The sequence below is a fragment of the Xenopus laevis genome, chromosome 5S, assembly GCF_017654675.1.
Source record: "Xenopus laevis strain J_2021 chromosome 5S, Xenopus_laevis_v10.1, whole genome shotgun sequence".
In the NCBI taxonomy this organism is placed as follows: Eukaryota; Metazoa; Chordata; class Amphibia; order Anura; family Pipidae; genus Xenopus; species Xenopus laevis.
Genome location: NC_054380.1, coordinates 53865131 through 53890627, shown reverse-complemented (window position 1 = coordinate 53890627; position 25497 = coordinate 53865131). Strand labels below are relative to the sequence as shown.

Here is a 25497-nt window from a genome sequence, read left to right as displayed (position 1 = left end):
GGCAGTGTGATGGCTTGGGCATGCATGGCTGTCAGTGGAACTGGGACACTAGTGTTTATCCATGATGTGACAAAGGACAGAAGCAGCCAAATAATTCGGAGATGTCGGAAACATACTGTCTGCTCAAATCCAGTTAAATGCATTCAAATTGATTGGTAGGTGTTTCATAATACAGATGGACAATGACCCAAAACATACAGCCAAAGCAACCCAGAAGTTTAACAAAGCAAAGAAGTGGAATATTCTGGAATGGCCAAGTTGGTCATCTGATCTAAACCCAATTGAGCATGCATTTCACTTGTTGAAGACTAAACTTCTGACAGAAAGGCCCACAAACAGCAACTGAAAGCCGCTGCAGTAAAGGCCTGGAGAGCATTAAAAAGGAGGAAACCCAGAATCTGGTGATGTCCATGAGTTCAAGACTCCAGGCTATAATTGCCAGCAAAGGGTTTTCAACCAAGTATTAGAAATTAACATTTAATTTGTCCAATTGTTGTGAGCCCCTGAAATGAAGTGATTGTGTTAAAAAAGGGGTTTAGTTCCTTATATTTTACGCAATCTATTTGTTCAGCCCACTGAATTAAAGCTGAAAGTCTGCAGTTCCAACTGCATCCGAGTTGTTTCATTTAAAATTCATTATGGTAATGTACAGAAAAAAAAATTAGAAAAAAAATGTATCTCTGACCAAATATTTATGGGCCTAACTGTATGCGCTTCACACATGACCAGCAGTTTGTAAGAAGTGTCTCTCTTTGTGGAAAAAATAGTTCCTTACATGAATCACTGGTCATAAGTCAGTGCTAAGATTGGAAAAATAAGCAATAGTTTGCAAAAAACAGATGGTACTGAGCAGTAGTCTACATTACCTATACCCCGTCCACACACCTATACAGTCAAACAGCCTTTAAAAACAAGTCAAAAGGATAATTAGATTAAACACCAATGTATCATATTTAATATAAACCAATCTCCCACCCCCCCAAAGCATTTTTCAATAACTAGGATATGGTTATGATTTTCCCTTTAGGATTATGTCCCCCTGGCTCTGCAATTTCTGGAATACATTACTAGGGATGCACCGAATCCACTATTTTGGATTCGGCCGAACCCCCGAATCCTTCGTGAAAGATTCGGCCGAATACCGAACCGAACCCTAATTTGCATATGCAAATTAGGGGTTGGAAGGGGAAAACATTTTTTACTTCCTTGTTTTGTGACAAAAAGTCACGCGATTGCCCTCCCTGGCCGAATCCCGAACCGAATCCTGGATTCGGTGCATCCCTATACATTACCCACCCACAGAATATGACACAGCTAATTATTTATAACAGAACAAATGCTATAAAAACAGCTCAGTTTCAAAAGGGAGCAAAACATTCCTGGAAATTTAACATTTATTGGTTTATTATGCAAAAAAAAAAATAGAAACTGCCATTGTTACATTACATATCAAAAGCAATCAGATTTTATTAAATCAAAAAAAAGATATTTGCTCTTTACTATGCCAGGTATTCAAAGATGGTAGATAATACAGTTATATTCTGCTTTTTTGAGCTTCATTACTTGCTTTATAACAACAGCTACTAACTATAAAGTAAAGATTTAAAAAATAAATGCATCTGCCTAAATATTTGTGGTGAATATTTCAGGATTTAATGTATTACATGAGACCATGTATATACAATGGTAGAAATCTGGACTCATAATGAGGTTACCATCACCCCCAAAGCCCAAGTTTTAATCATCTACTTGGATACAAAACTGCCATACTGCACTACTATTAATGTAATTAACAAAATGGTTACATTTTGTGAAAGAAAACCTAAAACGGCTTCTTACTTAACAAGGTGGTCCAAAACATAATTAAATATATTACAAAAACTAAAGATGGTTTGTTGAAACTAGGGATGCACTGAATCCACTATTTTGGATTCGGCTGAACCCCCGAATCCTTCGTGAAAGATTCGGCCGAATACCAAACCCTAATTTGCATATGCAAATTAGGGGTTGGAAGGGGAAAACATTTTTTACTTCCTTGTTTTGTGACAAAAAGTCACGCGATTGCCCTCCCTGCCCCTAATTTGCATATGCAAATTAGGATTCGGTTCGGCCGGGCAGAAGGATTTGGCCGAATCCGAATCCTGCTAAAAAAGGCCGAATCCTGGCCGAATCCCGAACCGAATCCTGGATTCGGTGCATCCCTAGTTGAAACTGGTTTCACTATAATTTTACGTGGCAGAAACCAATTTGCCAAATCATATGAAAGTAAAAGGGACAAAGGCAACTGGTCATGCAAAAATATAAAAAATTATAATGGCATCAAACGCATTAATTACAATGGGTACGTCTAAGAAATGGTTATTTTGGGTGTTTTTTTTTACAGAACATTTTTGATTTGCTATAAGGTTTTAACAGGTGCTTGGTAGAGACCAAGGAAATATGGTGTAACTTTCCTTATGGGGCATAAGTTCATGTGAAAAATCCAAGTAAACCGCACATCATAAAAACCTATTCACCAAGGTCCCCTCTTGAACACTTTTCTCACCAATGACAGCACTCAATTCTTTTTACGATTAAAATTCGCCTTTATTCATTCCACCATGAGGCAGCATAAGCATGCAACGTTTCGAGTGCCACTCGACTCTTTATCAAGCATTTATGCTTGATAAAGAGTGGAGTGCCACTCGAAACGTTGCAAAAACCTAATCTTCTGAACACTGAAAAGGAGACGTGACTGGTGTGTTCTACCGAGACTACCATATTCACAATACTTATTTAACGGTGATCATCACTGAACAAACTGCATTAAGAAAAAAACCATTCTAAAATTATGCATTAAAGATTTAAACATGTTCATTAGCACATGTGACTTAAGAGCAGTCTTGCAGAGACACTCCCATTATATTAAGGAGAAATAAAAACAGTAAATAATCATCATACTCAAAATAGTGCTTTGGTGAACAAGAAACTTTTTTTTTTTTAATAATCATTACCCAGTGGTTCAAATTACAGCAATAAATTCTACAATTAAAAAGCGTAACCTCAAAGAAAAGGACTTCAAAATGAGCATGAAAGAGTAACTAGAGACAATTTACAATGTCATAAAATGTATTTGGCATTTTTAACAAGTGCATACAAATACAGCTAAAAGCATTTCGGTTTTTCCAAGTGCTCTATATAGCATCTCAAGTCACAGCCTACACTGAACAGTAACCGTCGCTGGATAAGAACAAATACTTGTAAATAACATTAACAAAGAGGAAATACCTTTTGAATCAGTACATACCTTTGTCTTCAAAAATAGATACAATATATTCAAAAATTATACAGCCATGTTTATGCAGTCTACATTTCCCTTGTCTTCGGTATGTGTGTGTGTATATATGTATGTATGTATGTATGTATGTATGTATGTATGTATGTATGTATGTATGTATGTATGTATGTATGTATGTATGTATGTATATATATATATATATATATATATATATATATATATATATATCAGAAAGCAAAAAGAAAGTGGTTTTATTAAACGTTTCGACTCCTAAACGCAAGATGATGGCTCGCATTTAGGAGCCGAAACGTTGCATAAATCCACTTTCTTTTGCTTCACAATGAGACCTATGAGTGCAGACTTTTTTTTGTAGTTTGTGAATATGTTCCATGTTCCAGCACCTGTATGTATGTATGTATATACATATACACATATACATACACTATATACATACATATATATATATATATATATCAACACACACACAATATATATACACACACACACACAGTCTATAGTGGTGCACTCGCATATAGGCAACCGGCCTGGGGTGCTGGTTATAGCATAGCATAAACCAATCCAAGAAAAAAACCCCGCACTCGCAGGTCTTGCCAGTAGTGAAAAAAGTGAAAAATTGTCATTTCAAAGTTTTCGGCACACTGTGACTCAGGCAGTCCGTTGCCCGAAACGTTGGAAATAGAATTTTTCCCTTTTTTTCCCCTATTTCAAGACCTTGGAGTGGCGCGGTTTTTTCTTGGATTAATATATTATATATAATATATATATATATATATTTAATAAATATATATATATATATACTATATAAATATATTATAAAAAATCAAACCTTTCTCATATAGTATAGTAATTATATATATAACCACATGTGTTATCTACCGCTATTTATAATATAATATATTATAACTAATGGGTATTATATATGTGATATGGTATATGTAGCTGGTTCTTGAGAATTAAAGACAACTGCGGTCGACCTTGCTTTTTAAATGTATTTAATAAGAGTGACATTAATTTTTTCCCTTCATAAAGTCCTTGTGTGTATCCTCTTCCTTCATTTTTTTTCTAAAGTACAGCTGCAATGGATAGCACCAAGGTAATGTGGCAGGCTTTCTATATATAATACTAGAATCCATACCATATATATATATCTATCTATATATCACACACCTCGACGCTCACGTATAGTATAGTATATATATATGATATATAGCGTAGTATATATGGATTATATAGTAGTAGTACACATACACAGGTATATATATATAGTATTGATATGAAGTAACAGGTATACAGTATGATATATACATATATCTAGCGTTATATGCACATATCTATATGATATATAGTATATATAGTATAGATATATATACGATATATATATATACTTCGGTTATATTGTATATTATATAGTATTGAATATGCTATCTTATATAGATCTTACATATTTTATATTTGCCAAGCAGAAGCGACAACTCACAAGGTTGACGATTTTCATGTGGCAAGATAATATTGTGGCTATATACCACTTGAAGACCTTTTCGATCCCTCACAGTGATCTTCGTCAGGAGATTACGAAACAAACGAACTTGTTTTAATCTCCTGGACAGAAGATCCCTGTGAGGGGGGATCGAAACGTTGAGTGCGCTAAAGCACAATCTGGTATGCTGCCACTGGAAAAACAACCTGTGAGTCGTGCGCTTCTTTCTGCAAATGACTTACCCCACTTTTTGCTGGCAGGCCCAAGGAGGATCGACTGAGGTGTAACGGCAGTGCACCTTTTGGATCTCGGGTATATAGCGCTCCAGGACTGCGTGCCTGCTGTCACATGCTATATTCTATTATATATATAGTATATAACTCCTCTAATATGTTAGTTACTAGGTTATACGTCTATATATATAGCTATGAGTATATATATAGGTATATTATTATGACCGCATATATAACTATAGTTCCACTATATAGCACATTAGTCTGGATGTGTGATTGTCCTTAATCATAGAGTACACAGTAAAACGTTTATATACTAGATTCACATCTATAACTTATGCACTCCTTTCCTATCCGTACAGTACTCATGCGTATATATGCACGCAAAGGGTGTGCTATATTGTATTATATATATTATACATATTACACATGATATTCATCTGATCATTATAGACACATTTATATCTATCTATTATAATACTACACTTACATCCGTAGATGATATATCAGTCTGACCTATGAGTGGTATGTATACTACAAATATAGGTGGTGATGTATATGAGTAGGATATTTATCGTTTTATGATAGTCCTGTCTGTTATATAGTAGTATAGCTATATATATATACATATCTATACATACACACACATATATATATACACACACACACACAAAGAGATATAGAGTATAGAGAGATATATATCTAATATCTAGAGAGAGGGCAATGGAAGTGCAGACACTGACACCCGGTGGTGAATCAAATTATTGCACCCCAGTTCTCTTAATGAACTAAAAAGGACAAAAATACTTTTTTTTTCACTTTGTACTCACTGTATGACGTCATGTTGGCGCCAGAATTCACTCAGGGGGTGGGTAATTTAAACCATGGTTTGTTAGCACTACAATATCCTTGAAAAGGGTCCCCAGGTGGGACCGAAACGTCGGATAAAATGTGTTTTGTTTGAAAATAAACACTATTACTTTTCACTACAGAACAGTGGTGTGCTGATCCTTCATAAGACTATATACCTTTATTGATCGTGCCAGCCACTGGCACAATCTGTCTGAGTGCTGGTAAGCTATATTTATATAGTACGTATAGCTAGTATATTGTAGCATTACTCTTACCCCCTACAATAATAAATCCTACACAACGTACCGCTCAGCATACAGCGTGATGCGCAGCATCTTATCACATACATACATTACACGACATTCAATAATATACATCTACTCACGTGTTATGACTATATTAGGTGTATATAGTTTTAGTGGATGGCCTAATTATAAATTACACGCATGTAAGTATATATTACACACACAATTATAGCACAGTACTATATAGTATACAGCACACGACAAAGTAGTAAACTGTATATACATACACACCATAAATACATATAGTATATTACCCAGCTCACATATATACGTTATATATATCACATACAACACACATTATACATATATACACATCACATACGAGTATATATATATATTATATATAATATATATATAATATCATATATAAACACACCACATCACAGCACACCACCATATACTATATATATATATATATACAACATACACACACATATACATATACAACACATATACATATATATATATATATATTATATATATATATATATATATATTATATATAATATATATATATATATATATATATATATATATATATACACACACACACATATACATATACACACATATATACACACACATATACATATATACATATATATACATATACATATACATATACATATACATACACACATACACACATACACACATACACACATACACACATACACACATACATATATGCATACATACACACAGAATTCTAAGTTGTGAAGTTTTAGTTAGAGATAATGGTGCCTACCAAGTTAAAGAAAGTCAAGAGTCCCTTTCTTTTTTCACTTTTACATCCCCAACAAGAATGGTGGCAATTTCTCCCTGCATAAAGGCCCATGGTACATTTGATAATGGTGCCTACCAAGTTAAAGAAAGTCAAGAGTCCCTTTCTTTTTTCACTTTTACATCCCCAGCAAGAATGGTGGCAATTTCTCCCTGCATAAAGGCCCATGGTACATTTGATCCCACCAAGGGGCATTTTTCACCACTTGGACAATATACTTCTCCAGATGAGCCTTGTTGTTTAATACTTTGCCTTGAGCATGGGAAACAAAACTTATGAGAAGGTACAGAAGGGCACTGTACAAAATGTGTGTCTTCAAGACGCTCGTGGCAAAGAGTGCAGCATAATGGTATACTGTTTGGTATAGAAGAGTCTGGAATGCTTTGAGGATGCCCTTGTTCCATTCCTCCATGGGATGATGTTCCTCCACTAGGAATTTGGCTTGGCACATCCCGGGGAGCCATTCTTCTTTGGTTCATAGAAGATGGGGATGGTGGACTGCTACTGTTTCTTCTTGTTGTAGAATGCACTTGGTTAGCATCCTTTGATGTATGATTGCCACCGGCATTATCAGCGACTAATATCAGAGCAGCCATAGGAGACTGCCCATTTTGTGCAGCTTCTGGTGGTGTTGTACGGTTGGAATGAGGAGAAACAGTAGAAGGTGGAGATATAAAAGATGGGCTAGGCATAGTAGAAATTTTAAGGCTCTCTGCCGCTGGCAACCATGGTTGTCCTTCTCCATTTATTTTAACAGAGCCACCTTCCCCTTCTGGTTCTGGGGATGTTTTCCTTTTTCTACCACCACGGGCCCCTGAAATATGGCAAGAGGGGGACAAAATTAATACAGACATAAGAATAAGTTTGTTTTAGATCTATGATCCAACCTCCACACATTACCAGTGAGGTGTGCCTGTAAGCCCTTTTTTTACAGATAAGACACTGACTATTATAAACATTTCTCCCTTGAGCTCTTTAAAGGAACAGTAACATCAAAAAATAAAAGTGTTTTAAAGTAATGAAAATATAATGCAGTGTTGCCCTGCACTGGTAAAACTGGTGTGTTTGCTTAAGAAACACTACTATTGTTTATATAAATAAGCTGCTGTGTAGCAATGGGGGCAGCCATTTAAAGGAGAAAAAGCTCAAGTTACACAGCAGATAGCAAATGTGTTATCTGTTATCCATAAGTTAACCTGTGCCATATAGTCGTTTTTCAATTTCCGCCATTGCTCCACAGCAGCTTGTTTATATGAACTATAGTAGTGTTTCTGAAGCAAACAGATCAGTTTTACCAGTGCAGAGAAACACTACATGATATTTTCATTACTTTAAAACACTTACATTTTTTGGTGTTACTGTTCCTTAAAAGACCAGCAATAAGTAACAGGCAAAAATACACCCAAGTAATAGTTAATGATAGGGGGAGGGAGGTGAAAAAGAATTCTTAAAAGTGTAGTTCAAGTACACTTAATATTTGTAGTAATGGCACTTTTCTTTAATTTTTATTTTGGACTATTTTTCTAATATTACATTTCATTTACCACTTTGTATCCCAGTAGCAGCTCTGTTAAAATAATATATTAGTCGGTACATTTCATGGCTGTCCATCTTTTAGTCCTATCCTCCACTGAAGGCCGAACCATTGGTCAAAGGCCCTCTTTAGGTCATAAATTGGGGGGAGCTTACTTTTCTCCTTAACTGAACATTAAGCAGAAAAAAGAAAAAATTAGAGGGGTGAACTACCCCCTGTAAGCAGAATATACTAAATTGACCTTCAATAAGAGGATTTACTCTAGCTGGTTGTTTCCGCTCTACAGGAAACCCAAGGTAAACGTTACATTCACAGAGCAGTTTGGTCATATACCAGGTAGTCACAGTTTAAGGCTGAATGGTGAACCACTGTACAAGTGACTTACTAAAGCAATTATACATGAAACTAGTGTTTGGCTGGTGGCAGATGAACTACGTTTTTGTGATCATGGGCAAATGCCATTTTCCCTGATCTGACAGAATCTGGCAGGTTCTGCACAAGTACCTCGTTAGCAACAAAGTTAGCTCTAAGGTTCCCCTGGAATGTTTGATGTTACTTTCAGTCTGCACTCACTTGTTCCTTATAGGAGAATTTGAACTTTAAAGGAATAGTTCAGTGTGAAAATAAAAACTGGGTAAATGGATAGGCTGTGCAAAATAAAAAATGTTTCTAATATAGTTAGTTAGCCAAAAATGTAATATATAAAGGCTGGAGTGCACAGATGTCTAATAAAACAGCCAGAATCCAACTTCCTGCTTTTCAGCTCTATAACTCTGAGTTAGTCAGCGACTTGAAGGGGAGCCACATGGTACATTTCTGTTCAGTGAGTTTGTAATTGATCCTCAGAATTCAGCTCAGATTCAAAAGCAACAGATTTGACCCATGTGGCCCCCCCTCAAGTCTCTGATTGGTTACTGTCTGGTAGCCAGGGTAACCAGTCAGTGTAAACCAAGAGAGCTGAAAAGCAAGTAGTGTCCTGACTGACATGTTATATGTCAAATCACTCCAGCCTTTACATTTTTGGCTAACTAACTATATTAGAAACATTTTTTATTTTGCACAGCCTATTTACCCAGTTTTTATTTTTACACTTAACAATTCCTTTAAGAGAAAAAAAATACTGTAATTTAAAAATCTCTTTCAAAAATCCTTTATGAAAATATATGGTTCTACCATATGCCATTGAATTATCCCAAAATAATAAGCTGCATTCTCTACTTTGCAGTCACATGTTCTGTAAGGGACCACACATAGAAAATGGAAAAATTAATTTGCATCACTACATCAGCTTGTTCCCGGGTGATAATTTTGGTCATGTGCCTAATAGCGCCTGCCTCACAGTTAAGGAGGTGCTTATTTTACAGGAAACCAGCAAACAAAATGCATTGTGTGCTTTAACACCAAGGATCATAGCACATAAGATGTATTTTCAGGTATACAAACCTGGGGAAGGAGCATGTCAGTAGTACTAAAGGAAACCTCCTGCGACCAGAAATGTTTATGATAGGGGGCTCATTGGCAGGATTTCCACAAGCTGAAAAATGCTGACAGAGACTATGTCCAGACTATGACTATGTCCAGTGTGCCAAGGTCAAGAGAAAGCAAGGAATCTAAAACTGTAGGAGCAGTGGGATGTGTAGACACCAGAGAACAACTGTCTGAAGTTAAAGGACCAGTAACATAAAAAAAATAAATAAAAAAAAAAAATGTGTTGGTATACCACGGAAAAAAACCACCAAGACTAAACTTTAAAATCACACAGCCTTTATTGAGCAATAACTTACTGAAATTCCGCTTTCGCTCCTCTTCAGAAAAGGCGATGATCCAGATAACTCCTGCATGGATATCTCCTAAAAGAAAGGCAGGGAGGAGAAATCGAGCATCGCACAATGGATTGCCGGATCGCCTTTTCTGAACAGGAGCACAAGTGGATTTTCAGTAAGTTATTTCTTAAAGGACCAGTAACATCAATTTTTTTTTTTTAAAAAAAAATCGTTAGTATACAGCAAAAAAAAAAAAAAAAAAAAACCACAAATTAAAGTTTAAAATCGCAAATCCTTTATTAAGAAATAACTTACTGAAACTCCACTTCCTGTCGTCTTCAGAAACGGCAAAAGGTTGACCATCCGTACTGCAGCGATCGATTTCTCCTCCCTGGCTCTATCCCATATTCTGACCGTATGTGAAGGAGCCGTGGTCCTTGGTAAGAAGCAGGCAGCGCTGGGCCAGTGGAAGTGTGACTCCGGCGATCGGTCAAGGGGGTCTAAGTCCGGGAAGAAGAGTCTTGCAAGTCTGCGAGGAACGAGGCCGCTCAATTGAAATCTCTCTCCCTTGTCAGCGATTTCTGGAGGAAGCCATGGTAGTGGAGGCGGCGGAGGGAGCAGCGGATCAATGTCGGCCGCCTCCCCCTTTGCTAATAATACTCTGTGTTCCCGGTAAGCGGGGTCCTAAGAGGGAGCGGCGGCAGTGGCCCCAATTACTTTGCGCTACAGGTGTCTGCGATCCTTGTTAGTTATGCCTGGGGCCCCTCTTTTGTGTCATTAGTACCGCAGCTGTCTATCTTCCTGTACCGCAGCAACAGCGAAAGGAGACCAGCCGGGGCCAGGCAACAACTGACAGAGGGGTCGGAGCACAAGTAGATGGTGTCCCCCAAGCACCGGCTTATCAAGATAGACAGCTGCGGCTACCTGCGGTACTGCAAGTGGAAGGAGCGCTTGGCCCCCCCCATTCTTCTTGAAATCTGGTCTGGGGGGCTCTTGCTCTTGTTACCCATGTTGAAGTACTTATTCAGCCATTTAGCCATAATCAGCTGCTCTGGGTCCTGTAGGTGTATGGCTGGGCAGCCACTGGCATTGTAGAGTGACTCCCTTCCTATGGGCTGTGGGATTTGACGGGAACAGCCAGGGCAGCTGCGGGAAGGCTGCCCGGCCGAGTTCAATGTGAGGGGGAGTGTGCGCGGCTAGGAGACCAGCAGCCCGAGAGACCGCTCCCATACAGCCACGCACCTTTTTGTAAAAATGTTTTTGATGTTACTGGTCCTTTAATAAAGGCCATGCAATTTTAAAGTTTAATTAGTCTTGGTGTTTTTTTTTTGTGGTATATTACATTTTTTTTGATGTTACTGGTCCTTTAAAATGCAGATACACAATATAAAGATCAGGATTTAGCTCTGGACAAAAAAGTGACAGGCGTAACTAGTATATCAATGCAATGAATGTATTTGCCTAGTCCAGTTAAATCCTTTAACAATGACCTTTTCAAAAAATAAACCTTAGCAAAAGATGCAAATATAAATGCAATCGGTTTGAGAATACCTGTGAAAAAGCTAAAATATTTTAAACAGTAAAACTTAAAACTAGCCAAGAACAAGATGAAACACTATTACATGTGCCTTGCAACCTACAGCTGCCGTTTCTAATTAAAGAGCAAAGACCCCAAAAGACTTTACTGTAAATTCCCAGTTTGCAGCTGTTAACAGAAACCACCCCACCTCATGCTTTCTATTATGGTCTGTTCTGTTTTTTTAACTCTAAAAATTGGTCCACAATCTTAAAGTCTATTAACACTAATAAGTCCTTCTATATGATCAGCGAATCACACCAAATTATTCGACTTTGAAAAAAAAAAATCTAAAAGCTTTTGTTCTGCTTTAAATCAGAAATAGATTTCCTTTATTTTCAGCAACTGCATTAGCAAGCAGACTGGAAAACAAAATGAGATATAAAAGAAAAATCTATACAATACCAATTTGAAGAAAAGTATGTAAAAATTGGTATTTCATTTGGTATTAATTCTGCAAATGAACAGTTAAAGGTCAAGAGTGATGCTGAAAAGTCATTCATGACAGACTGTGGAGGCCTGCAAAGGTACTTACACATGGTAAAATGCAGAGGCTGCAAATCAAAAGTCATAACAAGAGATATCCCCTTCCCAAATAAAGTCAGGAACATATGATCTGTACTTATACCACAAAAAAATGCAACTGAAATCAGACCAGACAGGTGGATGTCACCAAAAATACACTGATTGACCTCCACAACCTACCCATCCGCCTATGGTTGCCATGCTTGCAGTAGTCTACATAAACAATATAGATTAGTTCAGGAATGTATAATAATAATAATAGAAATAAGATGAGGGAAAAATTCAACACAACAATCACTTAGTCTTAGATGGCTGAATAAAAATTTTAACTCAAAAAGACATTCATATTTGCATTAATGCCAGACTCTCAATGATCTGCAGAAAGTTTACCCTACAAAAAATATTCCCTATCACATGCAGAATGTATGCACACACCGCAATTAGACTTTGAGTACGATGTGTAAGTCTGTATGTACAAAGGGACAAACTTGAAATCTCTTAACAGCAACAAGGGCCATACAAGAAAACCATCCATGAAATATACTCAGCTCGCTGTCTGGGGGTTATCTTTGACTCCTCTCTCTCCTTCTCTGATCATATTAACACCACTGTCAAAACCTGTCACTTTTTCTTACGCAATATTGCCAAAATCCGTCCCTTCCTTTCACCCGATACATCCAAGACGCTCATGCATGCTCTCATCCTATCCAGACTAGATTACTGTAACTTTCTAACTGGCCTGCCTAACTCCCATCTCTCCCCTCTACAGTCTGTATTAAACACTGCTGCAAGAATTATCCTCCTCTCATCCAAAAGGTTACAGGCCCCTCCGCTGCTGAAGTCCTTATCATGGCTTCCTATAAAACAAAGAATAACTTATAAACTCCTCCTTATAACCTTCAATGCCCTTCATTCCTCTGCACCTAACTACATCTCCCTTCTTGTCTCTCAATATGTTCCTGCCCGAAACCTCCGCTCCTCTCAGAGCAAGCGCTTGGTTGTACCCCCCACTACTACTGCTGTTTCCCGTATCAAACCCTTCTCTCTTGGGACTCCTTATATTTGGAATGCCATCCTGAATCTCTCAGGAGAGAATCCTCCTTCAATGTTTTTAAAACAAAACTCAAAGACTACCTCTGGGTGCACCTGGATAACACCTGAACTGGCACTTATATAACAGTGTAACAAACTGTAACCCACAGCACCTTAATACCCCTCTGAATTGTGTCTGTATGTTACCCTCCCATTTAGACTGTAAGCCCTACGGGGTAGAGGTCCTCTAGCCTTTTGTTTCCTTGACACTGAGCACGTAATCTGCATTGTAATTATATTTTATATTTATGTGAATTGTATTCTAATAATGCACTTATTGTTCCTTTTTATTCTGACCCCTTGTTTGTTACTACTCATTTATTGTTTTGTTGTACAGTGCTTTGCCCTCAAGGAGCGCTTTACAAATAAAAATATACATACATACATGCCAAAGATTCACTAGATGGCTGGTACTAATTCGGTCTACAGTAAAGGAAAGATGGTGAAATATGAAAGAATATCTTACACACACATGTGGAAATTTCCATTTATTCTAAATCAATACCACTTGCTTGACAAAAACTGAAGAACAGGTGATTGTTAGGGATGGCCGAATTTTTTCACCTTGTTTCGCTGAAAAAAATGACGCCCATAGACTTGTATGGTGGCGAGCGTGCGACAAATTATATTTGTCGCCCATAGACTTTAATGGGCGTCTGCGAAAATTCTCCAGCGGCGAATTTTTGGCAAAACTAAACGGGTCAAATTCGCCCATCCCTAGTGATTGTTATTCTGATTTGTAACCACTATTATGTAAAAAAAATATTCTTTGATTCTGAATGCCATTTATCATTAAAGGGGTGGTTCACCTTTAAAGTAGCTTTTAGTATCTACACAACTTTTCAAATGGTTTTCATTATTTATTTTTTTATAGTTATTTGTCTTTTTCTTCTGTTTCTTTGCAGGTTTTAAATGGGAGTCACTGTCCCCTTATAAAAAAAAAAAACAAATGCTCTGTAAGGCTACAAATAAATTGTTACTTTTTATTACTGATCCTTCTATTCAGGCCTCTTCTATTCATATTCCTGTCTCTTATTCAAATCAATGCATCGTTGCTAGGGCAATTTGGGCCATAGTTACCAGATTGCTTAAGATGCAAAGGGCTGCTGAATAAAAAGATAAATAACTCAAAAACCTTCAATAATGAAAAATTAAAACACATTGCACATTAGCTCAGAATATCACTCTCTACATCATGTCAAAGGTGAACAACCCCTTTAAGCAATTCAATCCCTAAAAATAGAAGGGCAAATACTGAGCAAAAAAATATTATTACAGGACTGAATTTGCCTTGCAAAAGTTTGAAATTGCTTTCCCAAAAAGAAAGATGAATCAAAGTGAAAAGTAATCAATTAACATGTGATAAATAACATGGAATCTAATGGTGTCCAAAACAGTCCCAAGCCTGAAGATCTAAAACAAAAACATAGAGGCTGAGACTTCAGTCCTAAACCTTTACTGTTTAGAAAGCTGGACACATCCAAAAAAAAGACACAGAGTCGTACAAAACAATGTATAACCTAAACGAGAGATCACTAAGTGGAGACTAAGGATAGGGAGCCGGTCTTGATGGAACATGGGAAACTTTTTGAGTCAAGGATCCTTGTGAATCGCTAAGTCAGCAGATAAACACGTTGCATGTATGCTGCGGGTCCGATTTTTGGGCAGGGCACAGAACGTAGAGGGTGTGTCTTTTCCGTGCAGACATGTCCCGCACATGGCAACAATTCTGCAATAATTCAAGACATGTGCTAATACCCAGGAATGTCTACACTCCCTTCGTCATCCCACCCATTTTGCAATAACGCTCAGCATCAGGACAGGCCTGCGTCCCTGCCCATATAAAATGCCCTTTTAGTTTTATAGTAAATACGATGTTTCCCTCGCTACAGGTTAGGTGCCAACCATGTACGCATTGGAAAAAATCATACCTGATTTGGAAGCGGGGTTGTTGGCTTCAAAGCTCAACACTCTTCCGGGCCCGGGATCTTTCTTGAACTTGGAGTCAAAAGGCGAGTGGCTATGCTGCATGGCCATCAGTGTGTCCCTGACCGTCTTGGGTTTGCTGATCCACTCCTCGGCCCTGCTCTTGTGGTTCTCGCCCAGGTCGGAATAGCTGTCGGCTCTGTGTTTCTCCTTGCCATCGTGTTCACTGCTGGACACAGAACCCGGCCGCTTTCCAGACAGGTCCGCCGAGGTGGTGGCAGCTGCCACCAAAGAGGCCGCAGAGAGTCCCACTTGTGCTCGACCGCTGCTTATGGGGGTGCCGTTCATAAGTGCGCCAAGGGACTGAGGCGCCGTGCTAGTCCTGCGCGGGTTCGGACTCTGTCGGTTTAGTTCCGGCGGCTCCTCGGGCTTCGGGAAGCCGTTTGGTAAGAGAATACCGTTCACCTGCCTGCCTACGCCATATTCGGATCCCAGACGAGGGGGTGGTTGTCTCTCCAGCGAGTACCGGTCCAGGCACTGTGGAGGAGGGAGCTGCTGCGAGGTCCGCATTACCCCCTCGGGGCCACCCATCGTGTGCCCGATCTGCGCCATCTCCTTTGCACTCAGCTGTGGCTTGACTGAAGAGGATGGTGAAGGCCCAGGGGACCTGCCCTCCTGGAACCCGTGCGCCCGCTTCAGATGCCGGGCCGTCTCGATGACAAACTCAATGCGATCGGCCCCTTCATAATTGACGCAGCCCCGGCACACGGGCTCTGTAAAGTCCCAAATCATAGCCCATGGCATTCGTGGTAGGTCGCAAAGGTAACACGACTGCCGTCGGGAGGCGGCCACCGTTGCGGACGACATAACAAAAAAGTATAATCCACCGTTTAGTATTTGTGTATTTCAGTCCAGTAAATATATATTCCAGAATTAGAAACGGACACAATTCCCCTTCCAGTACATTTACTGCAAACCGTATGCTAATCCTTGCGCTAGAAAGAAAATTATCGGGTACAGCCTTGAGGAGCGGGGCGGCGGCGCCCTCCGCCTCGGCTGCTGCTGGCGATTCCGGCTTACAGCATACACACAACGCCCAGCACTAGATCCACAGGAGGAGCAATTATTATTTTTTTTTCTGAAGTGCTTCTCTCGCTTTCCTCAGCTGCACATCTCAAGGGAGGGGAGGGCGAGTAGGGGGAGGGGAGCCGGTCCGGTGATAGGCTGTTGCTTCAGTCACCAGAGCGGCCCCCCCTTATCTGAACTGCCAAGAGCTCACAACAACTCGGGTCTTTAACCCCTTCCTGCAATTAGCTACTGCTGTAACAAATATTTTGCCGATACGGGAAACATTTCTCACGTATAGGAAACATTTCTCACGTATAGTAGAACAATCATCGAACCCACTGCTGTATAGTTTCCCGACTCCCTCACTGGCTACTGCTGCTGCTAGTAGCTCTGCTAAGGTAGGTGACGTCACGGTCGAGCCAACCGTTGTGATTCCAAGTTCTCTGTTTACTTGATTCTTCGATAGTCCCCGGCCAACCACCACCCCCTCCGCGCAAGCGCTGTGCGTGTCACTGACGTGCCCGCCCACGCTTCTTCACCCCTTTCCCCCTCCTTCTTTGAACTGCTGTCAAGACAACAAGAGCTGCAACAGGGCGAGAAACACTGACTCAGTTACTATGCCCTGTTGCAAAGGGTAGGAGGGGAGGGAGAGGTGGAAGAGACTTGGATGCACGTGATGCAAACGTAGGCTTTAATTGAATTCACAGAAATTGATTTATAATTAATTTTGTCAACTTGCCCGAAACCTATGATCTGGACTTAACGCAGAGTTCCACTGGGTAGAGCTACACGTATTTCCTCCCGCACGGTATAGTAGTTGGGGTTGATGTGCAAAGTTGGTATTTGGCACTTTATTGTGCGGTTTGACCACGGGCAACTGAAAGGGACACTTGGTGAGAAACCAAATTGCATCTTAATGCCTTTTCTCTTCAAACAGACCCTTGTCAAATAGTGACAAGGGGCGACCCTGTCTGTCCCTCATGTGTAATCGCAAAGTGAATGGAAAGAAAAACAGGCGAATAATGATTAACCAGTGTGGACTGAGTCGAGGGAAACCAAAGTCCTTCCAGAAATATCCTGCTCCTATCCCTCCCTCTTCTATGCGTTAGTTTTCAGTGAAGACCCACCCTCTCGCAAAGGATGCTCTTTAACTATTACTTGTTCGCTTTGTAAACGCTTTATCCAGACAATTTTGTATTTTTGTTATTTCCATTGCTTCAGCAATTAAAACTGAAAAAGTATCAAATTTTCCTCCCCCTGCCTGGGTGCTGAATCACTTAACCAATTGTGCTTGAGTTAGCAGGAAAAGAGCGAGGTCAAAGCAGAGCTTAGAAAACACGTTGCAATTGTAGCGTGTGCTGGGCCTGGGGGGAGGGAGCGCTAGTCTCTTAACCCCCTCTCTCCCGTAACTTCAAAGCTCCTAATGGAGGAATGTAAAACACGACTTGGAGTCACTGAAATGTTTAACGTCACGCCAAGGGTCCCAGTATAGATCCGGAGTAAGCGGGGCCTTGCGGACTGAACCCCTATGCAGTTGAATTTGCACAGTAGCGTAAAGAAAGGGAGCATAAATTATCTATACATGCCCGCTTACAGAAAACATTACAGCGCCCTAGAACAGTATGCTATAATACACTGTAGCACCCCGTCTAGTTAGTGTACTTGCCAGTATGTGCGTTTAAGTGCGAGTAGAGGCAGCCTAGTTTCTATCAAAACCCTCTGATAGAGGTTGTACCGACGGTGGATGCTTAGTAAATCTGGCATGTATGGTAAAAACAGCTCGCTTTACTCAGCAGCCCTTTCACATTGACGTGCTGTAGATCCAAATATAAAAACCGGCCTTGGTGCAGTCAGATATGGATTGGTTTTATTACAGTTGCACAATTCGCCCACCCCGGATGTAAACGCAGTTTCAGATGCCTGTATCCAAGATACAGCTTTCATTCATTTCAGTCACAGTTCAACGGGTTTCAAGCACCTTGGACATTACCCAGATTGTATCTCGGGGTACTTGGTCGTGCAAATAACATTGCAGTTCCACGATTCATGGGCTGCATGTAAAGCATATTTTTTTTTCTGCTTAAAGTAAGACTTATTCGCGCAGTACGCGCACACTGTGCATTACCGCCGGGTACCTACCATCTGAAGTCAGGAAAAAATCTTAAATCCACATTCCATCGATCGCTGGAAGCTTCCCCCGCCCCCTCAAGGTCTCCCATGCTCAGCATGATAACGCAGTGCTTGTTCACGCGAGCCAGAGATGATGGGGTTGGGGAGCAGGGTTTAGCGAAGGTGGCTGGCTCATTGCCAGTGCTGCTGGGGTTTGGGTCTGGGCATGCTCAGTTCTACTATGACTACGTGCCTATGGCACTGGGAGCCTACCATTCCAAGGAGAGCGAGAATGTCAGTGCTGCGTCACCACTCACATTGCTAATACCAGCTATAATTTCTGTAGTGTGGAGCCATCCCAATATAGCATGCACTCTGTTGGGAGCTTTATATAACCTGGACTGCTTTGGATCACGTGGCAAACGAACTAAAAACACTATTGTTATTGATTGTCCAATTGTTGTGTTCATTATCGAAAGTAGTCTAAAATGTTAATGGGGAAAAACCATAATACAGTTGAGTTCCAAGTAATTCCCGTTGGACCGCTGCTTTCCAGCACTGGCGCAATCTCGTTTCTGTTCTAGCGTGCGAAAGGTTAGCCGCCGGATTCCAGGAATATGCGCCTTACATCTGTTCTCTTCGAATACTTTGGGCGTGCTACGCTTTTTTTTCACGCCGGAGAGTTACTATATTTCTTTTCAATGGAGCCGAAGTTTCAACATGTTGTGGGTGGATTGTTGTTATATAAGAAAGCAATATTTATATGAAGGAAGTTGGAACCTGTGCCAGGTTATGTTTCTCATGTCTGGGATCAATGAAAGAAAAAAAAACTAAGATGCGTGTTACAAAGAGCCGATTGTATTGTAGGGGCGATAGCAGGATTGGTAGCTCTGCCTAGGCAGGACGTTTCTGCTGACCTATCAGCGACATGAAATGCTTGTTTGAAAAGGGTATTTTTGTGTATGAAAAACAATATCTCGTGTTACACAAGCGATTTGTTTAATTTGCCGTTCTTTCTGTAGACATTTTGCTGACTAGCATTGCATCTGGATATGTCCTTGGGGATTTCCAGAAAAGCTAAGTAAATATCCTGCTCTTATTCGGCTCAGGTTTCAAGTACTGACACATTGCAGCGTCCAGAGTTCTGGTGGATGTTTAACCAATGCTTAACCAATCCAGCCCATGCTTGCAGCTAGCCTGGAAATTAAAATACAGTTTAAGCACAGTTCTGTGAGGATTTTGGAAAAGGACCTCAAATGTTTTCTTTTTCACAGGTCTGGAAACAAGATCTTATTTTAGGTTTTTAGTTCCCCCTTGCCATCAGGAAGAATGCTTAACTGGATTTTTTTTCCATGCCGTGGCCTTAATTAAACATTATGTTCCATTGTTTAGTAGCATCTCCTATTTTTTCTTCCATGTGTAGTGGGGATCAATGTTCACTGAACCTGTGCAGATGCACACAACAAAAATTTGTGTTTATTCTTCACTGAGCACACATTTTTTTTCAAATGTACACAAGTATTCTATAAATGTGTACAATGCATACAAGTTTAAAATGTATGCACAAAATAAATTTTTTGTGCACTTAGCCAAGAAGGAATTAGAGAGCACTCTGGTGGGGATCCAGAATCTTCTGCTTTAGGACTCCTACTGATTTCTTTAACTTTAGTAGTGCTACTTTTTATTTCTGTACCAGTAGCAATCCATAAAATCATGCCCATAGTTCAGCAGATCTGCACTGCTTTTGGAATGCACAACACCTATTTATGTGAAAATGTCTTGCACTTGCTCCTGCTGCAGTTTGGGTCTTTTTCAGGAGTGATGCGTACTGGTGTGAGATGCCACTTGTAAACCACTTGTAAAGAAATGTGCATTTAACATTGCCAGCAAACTAAGCCTCCCTGACACGAATACAGTATTTTACAAGATTTGTTAAAATGAGCATTTGTTCATTACAGGTGTTGGTACAATATATATCAGCATTTAATTATTTATTTATTTATGCTTTTATTGAAAGAGAGTTATGCATAATGCTTGGCTTTCTAAATATTAACATTTCTATATTGCTTTACTGTTGCTGCTCCTTCCTTACAGCAAGAACCAGATCATGTAAATCTCATTGACCTTCATTCTGTGAATGGAGATTGGGTGATAGCTGAGACAAACAGAGCAAGTACTTCTAGTAAAAACAGCCCTATACTTCCACCCATACCTTTTGTTTTCAAACAGTAAATCCATTTAGTCAGTGAATCATTTTCTACCTTTGTTGTAATATTATTTTCTCTCTATCCCCTGACTGTTCATTTCTAACAAAAGTGGAACCTTTCCCTGCCATAGCTGTGGACATTGTAGCGGGGTGATTAAAGGAGATATATGCAAACACCCGAGCTCAGGACATGATATAAAACTCAAATCTTTTTCCACATGTGATACGGAAGGTGTAGTATATTTATTAAAATGCCCCTGTGGATTAGGATACGTGGGCCAAACATCTAGATCTTTCAAACTAAGAATGTATGAACATAAAAGTGTCATAAGAAATTTTAAACCAGAAACAAGTGAGGTTAAAGGGAAAGAAAAAGAGAAATATAAGAAAGAAACACTACTAGCAAAACAGGGGATAGAGAGAAAATAATATTACAACAAAGGTAGAAAATGATTCACTGACTAAATGGATTTACTGTTTGAAAACAAAAGGTATGGGTGGAAGTATAGGGCTGTTTTTACTAGGGGAATATCACAACAACTTATAAAGTATTTAATATTTTACTTTTTTGTATAAGAGAAAATCTCACGAGTTATTAATCACTGTTTATACACTACGAGAATTTTTAAAAATTTTGAAACCCAGATGGGGAAATATAGAAAGATGTTAATTTAGATCACATGTAACAATGTAGGCGGAGCTAAGCCTATAAAGGTGTTTTTTCACATTTAAATGTATATCCTGACGAAGGGAGGTTGTACCCCCCGAAACGTTGAAAACTGCAGAAAATTGGTGTGTGCGGATCCATAATTGAAATTGCTACTATTGGAGGGCCTCGTCAGGCCGGAGGATAACCAGCACCACTAAAGCAGAAAAAGTGAGTAAAGTTCCAGGTGTGCAGTGTAACCATTCCAATACAAACAGAGCAAGGCCATGCTGTGTTTTGTGACTCACTCCGACAGACAAGGTTTATTGATGGTCTTAAGGTACAGTTTGTGTTCCAGATAGTAATGTTCTGGAGCACCTGACGGCCCCTTACTGCTTTCTGTCATTTTGCCATAAGAGATGAGAGTGTCTTAAAAATGTTCTTTGTCTCCCTGAATTTGCTGCAGACTGATCTAACTTAAATCTTAATTCTTTTGACGGTTTACCATAAAATATATTTGTATAACAGTATATGCAGTTTGGCAAATGGAAAGTTTGCATTTTAGCAAGTTCTGTTTTTCATTTTTTCCTTCTAGTTCCTTCCCTGGAACAGCATAGCATGTTGGTTAATTTCAGTTACCAGAGCTTGCCATACCTGCCTAGTTTGCAATATTTAATCATATAAAGGTAACAAACAGGACCTTTGTTATTGTGTTACCACAGTCACAGCAAGAAGAAATTGGAATACTTCCAATGAGGTTGCTGAGCTGCCTTTATGAGCAAAGCTGTAGGGTGAGGCAATGTGTCTGAAATTTGCAAAAGCAACACACAAGGCAGGAATTGTAATTGCTTTTCATCATGTGATGTCTTATAAAAGAGGAAGTTTAAATGTTTAGTCACGTACACTTTGTACTCATAGGCAGACTTTTTTTTTTCTTGGGCAGGCCCAGTTAATGAATGCATTTTTACAACTGTATGAGATTGTTTGAAAAGCATAGCCTAGGGTAACATATCCATGACTGAACAACGTCTATAACAAACCAAATATAGCAACCGGAGGCGTTAAGTCAAGTTTGTCTCTGGTAAAATATGAGAAAAAAATTAGTTTTCGTAAATAACCCCCTATGTATTGCTTTATATTGTTTTACATACATGCTAAATTATGAGATCACTATTTTCTGTATACTTGGTTCATCACACTTAGGTATACTAGATGTTAGTCAGGAGGCACCATTAAAGGGGTTGTTCACCTTCAAACAACTCGTTGTTTTCAGATAGATCACCAGAAATAAAGACCTTTTCCAATTACTTTCCATTTTCTATGTGTGACCGTTTTTCTAAAATTAAAGTCTCATTTTTCACGTTCTAAAGCAGCTTAAGGGGGGCGGCCGCCGACCCTGTAAACTGTTCTAAATTGATACATTTAGTTGATACATTTGTTATCTTTGTCCCTGCTGAGCAGAATCCCTGAGTTTCATTACAGGCAGCTGTTAGAACTGATACAACCAGAAATGCTGCTGAGAAATGTATTAACTACATTTTGCAAAATTGTAACAGTTCAGAGTCTGCACCTGAATTACTGAGCTGCCAGACTCAAACACCAGAGACCGGGACATTAAACTTTAAACTTAACTAAAAATAAATAATGGAAAGTAATTGAAAAAAAGTCTTTATTTCTGGGGAACAATCTGAAAACAACTGAACTGAAAAAGTGCTTGGAAGGTGAACATCACCTTTAACTTGACATATATCATTCTCAAACATAATCCTTCAGATTTGAATCTTGTTAATGCAACATGTTGCATTATGTTTTTTTATACAGTTATATTAAACGAAAAATGCATGTTAACCTCACTAAAATGTGAGGTTTAAAAAACACATACAATACACTCAATTTGGTGCTTTACATTCAAATGCACCTTCTTTTAATTGTAGCTGACAATAGAACATTTAATTATGTTTTCAGCAGCACTGTTATTGGCAACATTTAACCATACATTATTTTCAACAGATAATCACTACTCTACATTGGAGCTGTTCTTTTGAGGAGTCTCAGTAAACCTTGGATAAATATGTCCTGAAAGAGTGTATACACTATGGTATAGACTAAAAATAGTAACCAAATCACAAATGTTACCTCTGGATCACGAGCATTCAGCGTTCACCTACTTTGTTATTCAGTGTTTACCAACTTTAATAATGTCCTTGACTTTCAAAAGACAGTGTCTTTCAGAGGACAGGGCTGGAAACTTGAATTGCCAAGAGTATTCTTGAACTGTAAATGTCAGCAACACCAGAGCCAAATATTGTGGAAACAGCTTCCTAATGTTACATGTTGAACAAGGAAATTAATACAGAATGTGCTAGCTGAACTGTCTGGAGTTGCAGCATTACAACATAATTCACCTCTTTGCAGAAGGTTCAGGACATATTTGACACCAAAGTCTGAATATGAGGGAAGGCATAGCAGCAGACAGACTTTGAATATATGGAGGCATTTGTATTTACTTGTATACTTTCAAAAACTATTTAACTTGATACATTTTGAGTCAAAATCCGTGTGACCGCACCAGAGCTTTTGGGTGCAAAGAGAGAATTATATTCTGCCAGCGATTGGGGGCTGAAATCGGCCTGCGGACTTCAGCAGGCTGATGTCAGCTCCTTCTGGCCATAGCCTTAGTTGTGAGGGCTCTTTATTGCCACATTATAAGGCAAGTATGTTCCATACCACCATGCATATTTATGTTGATTTTAAGTAGTAGTAGTTTTAAAGAAACACACTGTAAATACATCCACTCTTTATATAGTATGTATGTAGTAAAAAGGGTTTTTTTCATAGTGAAATCTGCACTTCTATTGTTATTCTAGGATGATCTTTTGGTTGCAGACACAGGATGATGTCATCAGCTTGCTAGAACCCAAGCATATACTTTATTTTCTGTTCTAAAAAAGTGTAAGCATACCAGGATCTTTTAAGACAATGCTTTATACAGGGCATATCTGCACACATATAACATCTGTTTTAAACTGCATTTAGTTGCCATGTCAGATTTCAAAATTGAATATAAAAAAATCTGTTTGCTCTTTTGAGAAATGGATTTCAGTGCAGAATTCTGCTGGAGTAGCACTATTAACTGATGAGTTTTGAAAAAAACATGTTTTCCGGTGACAGGATCCCTTTAAAGACCCCTACTCTGCACTGAATCATTGGCCAATATAGGTCTATCTTCATAGTTCCCGGGTGCACTTACATAACGTCTGATCGTTGTTCTTGATCCTTGCCTGTTATTTGACTACTCTTCGGATTATGATTGTGTACTGCTTTCCTGTTTGGTTTTACCTGACTTGTGACTTCGACTATGCTTCTGCTCCTGAATTATTACCGTATCATCAGTTTGGTATTGACCCAGTTTGTCCCTTGACCATGCTCCTTGATCCCCGTCCATTCTGTACTAGGTGCAGTTCCCTTGCCTGCCCAGAATTCTCTCCCTTGTCCTCTCACGATAAGACCTGGTGGCACCCGAGTAGCGGAGGGGTCCTCCCGAAGGAAAAGGTGGTTGTTAGAGGTAGAAGACTGAGCGGAGACCAGGACCTTGGGGATTGTTCTGGGATTGGGATACCTATCATAACAGAGAGGTTGAACATTATCTTTTTGGAATTTGCACCTAGAACTCGGGGGTCATACTAATCTTAATCTAAATGCATAAACATATATTGTCAATTATTTTCAGTGTTGGATGTTGAATATGCATTTATTCAATTTACAAAAGTACTTACACAAGTACATGTATTGAAGCAAGGATACCCTGGAATTTCTGCTAGCTTGGCCATGGTGGCAGTTCCAGGGTTTCACTGGTGAGGTGCATCAAGAAAACTGTATGCTATTGCCTTTAGAACATGATGACTCCATTCTATCACCAACAGAGAGGAAATTATCATCCAAAGCAACTTGCCTTATTTGTGTCCATATTAGGGCCTAGTGCACATTTTCCATTGGTCTCAACAAGGCACCAGACCTAAGTGTGCCAGTCTGTTTGTGAACTGCATGTGTGTGACATAATTTTAGCCCAGACGCACTACTAAGCTAGCCAGCTACCCTCCTCT

The 25497-nt window shown here is 39.2% G+C and overlaps 1 protein-coding gene across 1 annotated transcript; it reads right to left on the bottom strand.

The window, feature by feature from the left end:
* Window positions 1-6783: 6783 nt before the first annotated feature.
* On the bottom strand, window positions 6784-16926 carry irf2bp2.S (interferon regulatory factor 2 binding protein 2 S homeolog). Its single transcript, XM_018241602.2, has 2 exons — window positions 15371-16926; window positions 6784-7763 (listed from the first exon to the last, which is right to left on the bottom strand). Exons 1-2 carry the CDS (start codon window positions 16230-16232, stop codon window positions 7042-7044), a joined length of 1584 nt encoding a protein of 527 aa, XP_018097091.1. The 5' UTR covers window positions 16233-16926; the 3' UTR covers window positions 6784-7041.
* Between the last annotated feature and the right edge of the window lie 8571 nt (window positions 16927-25497).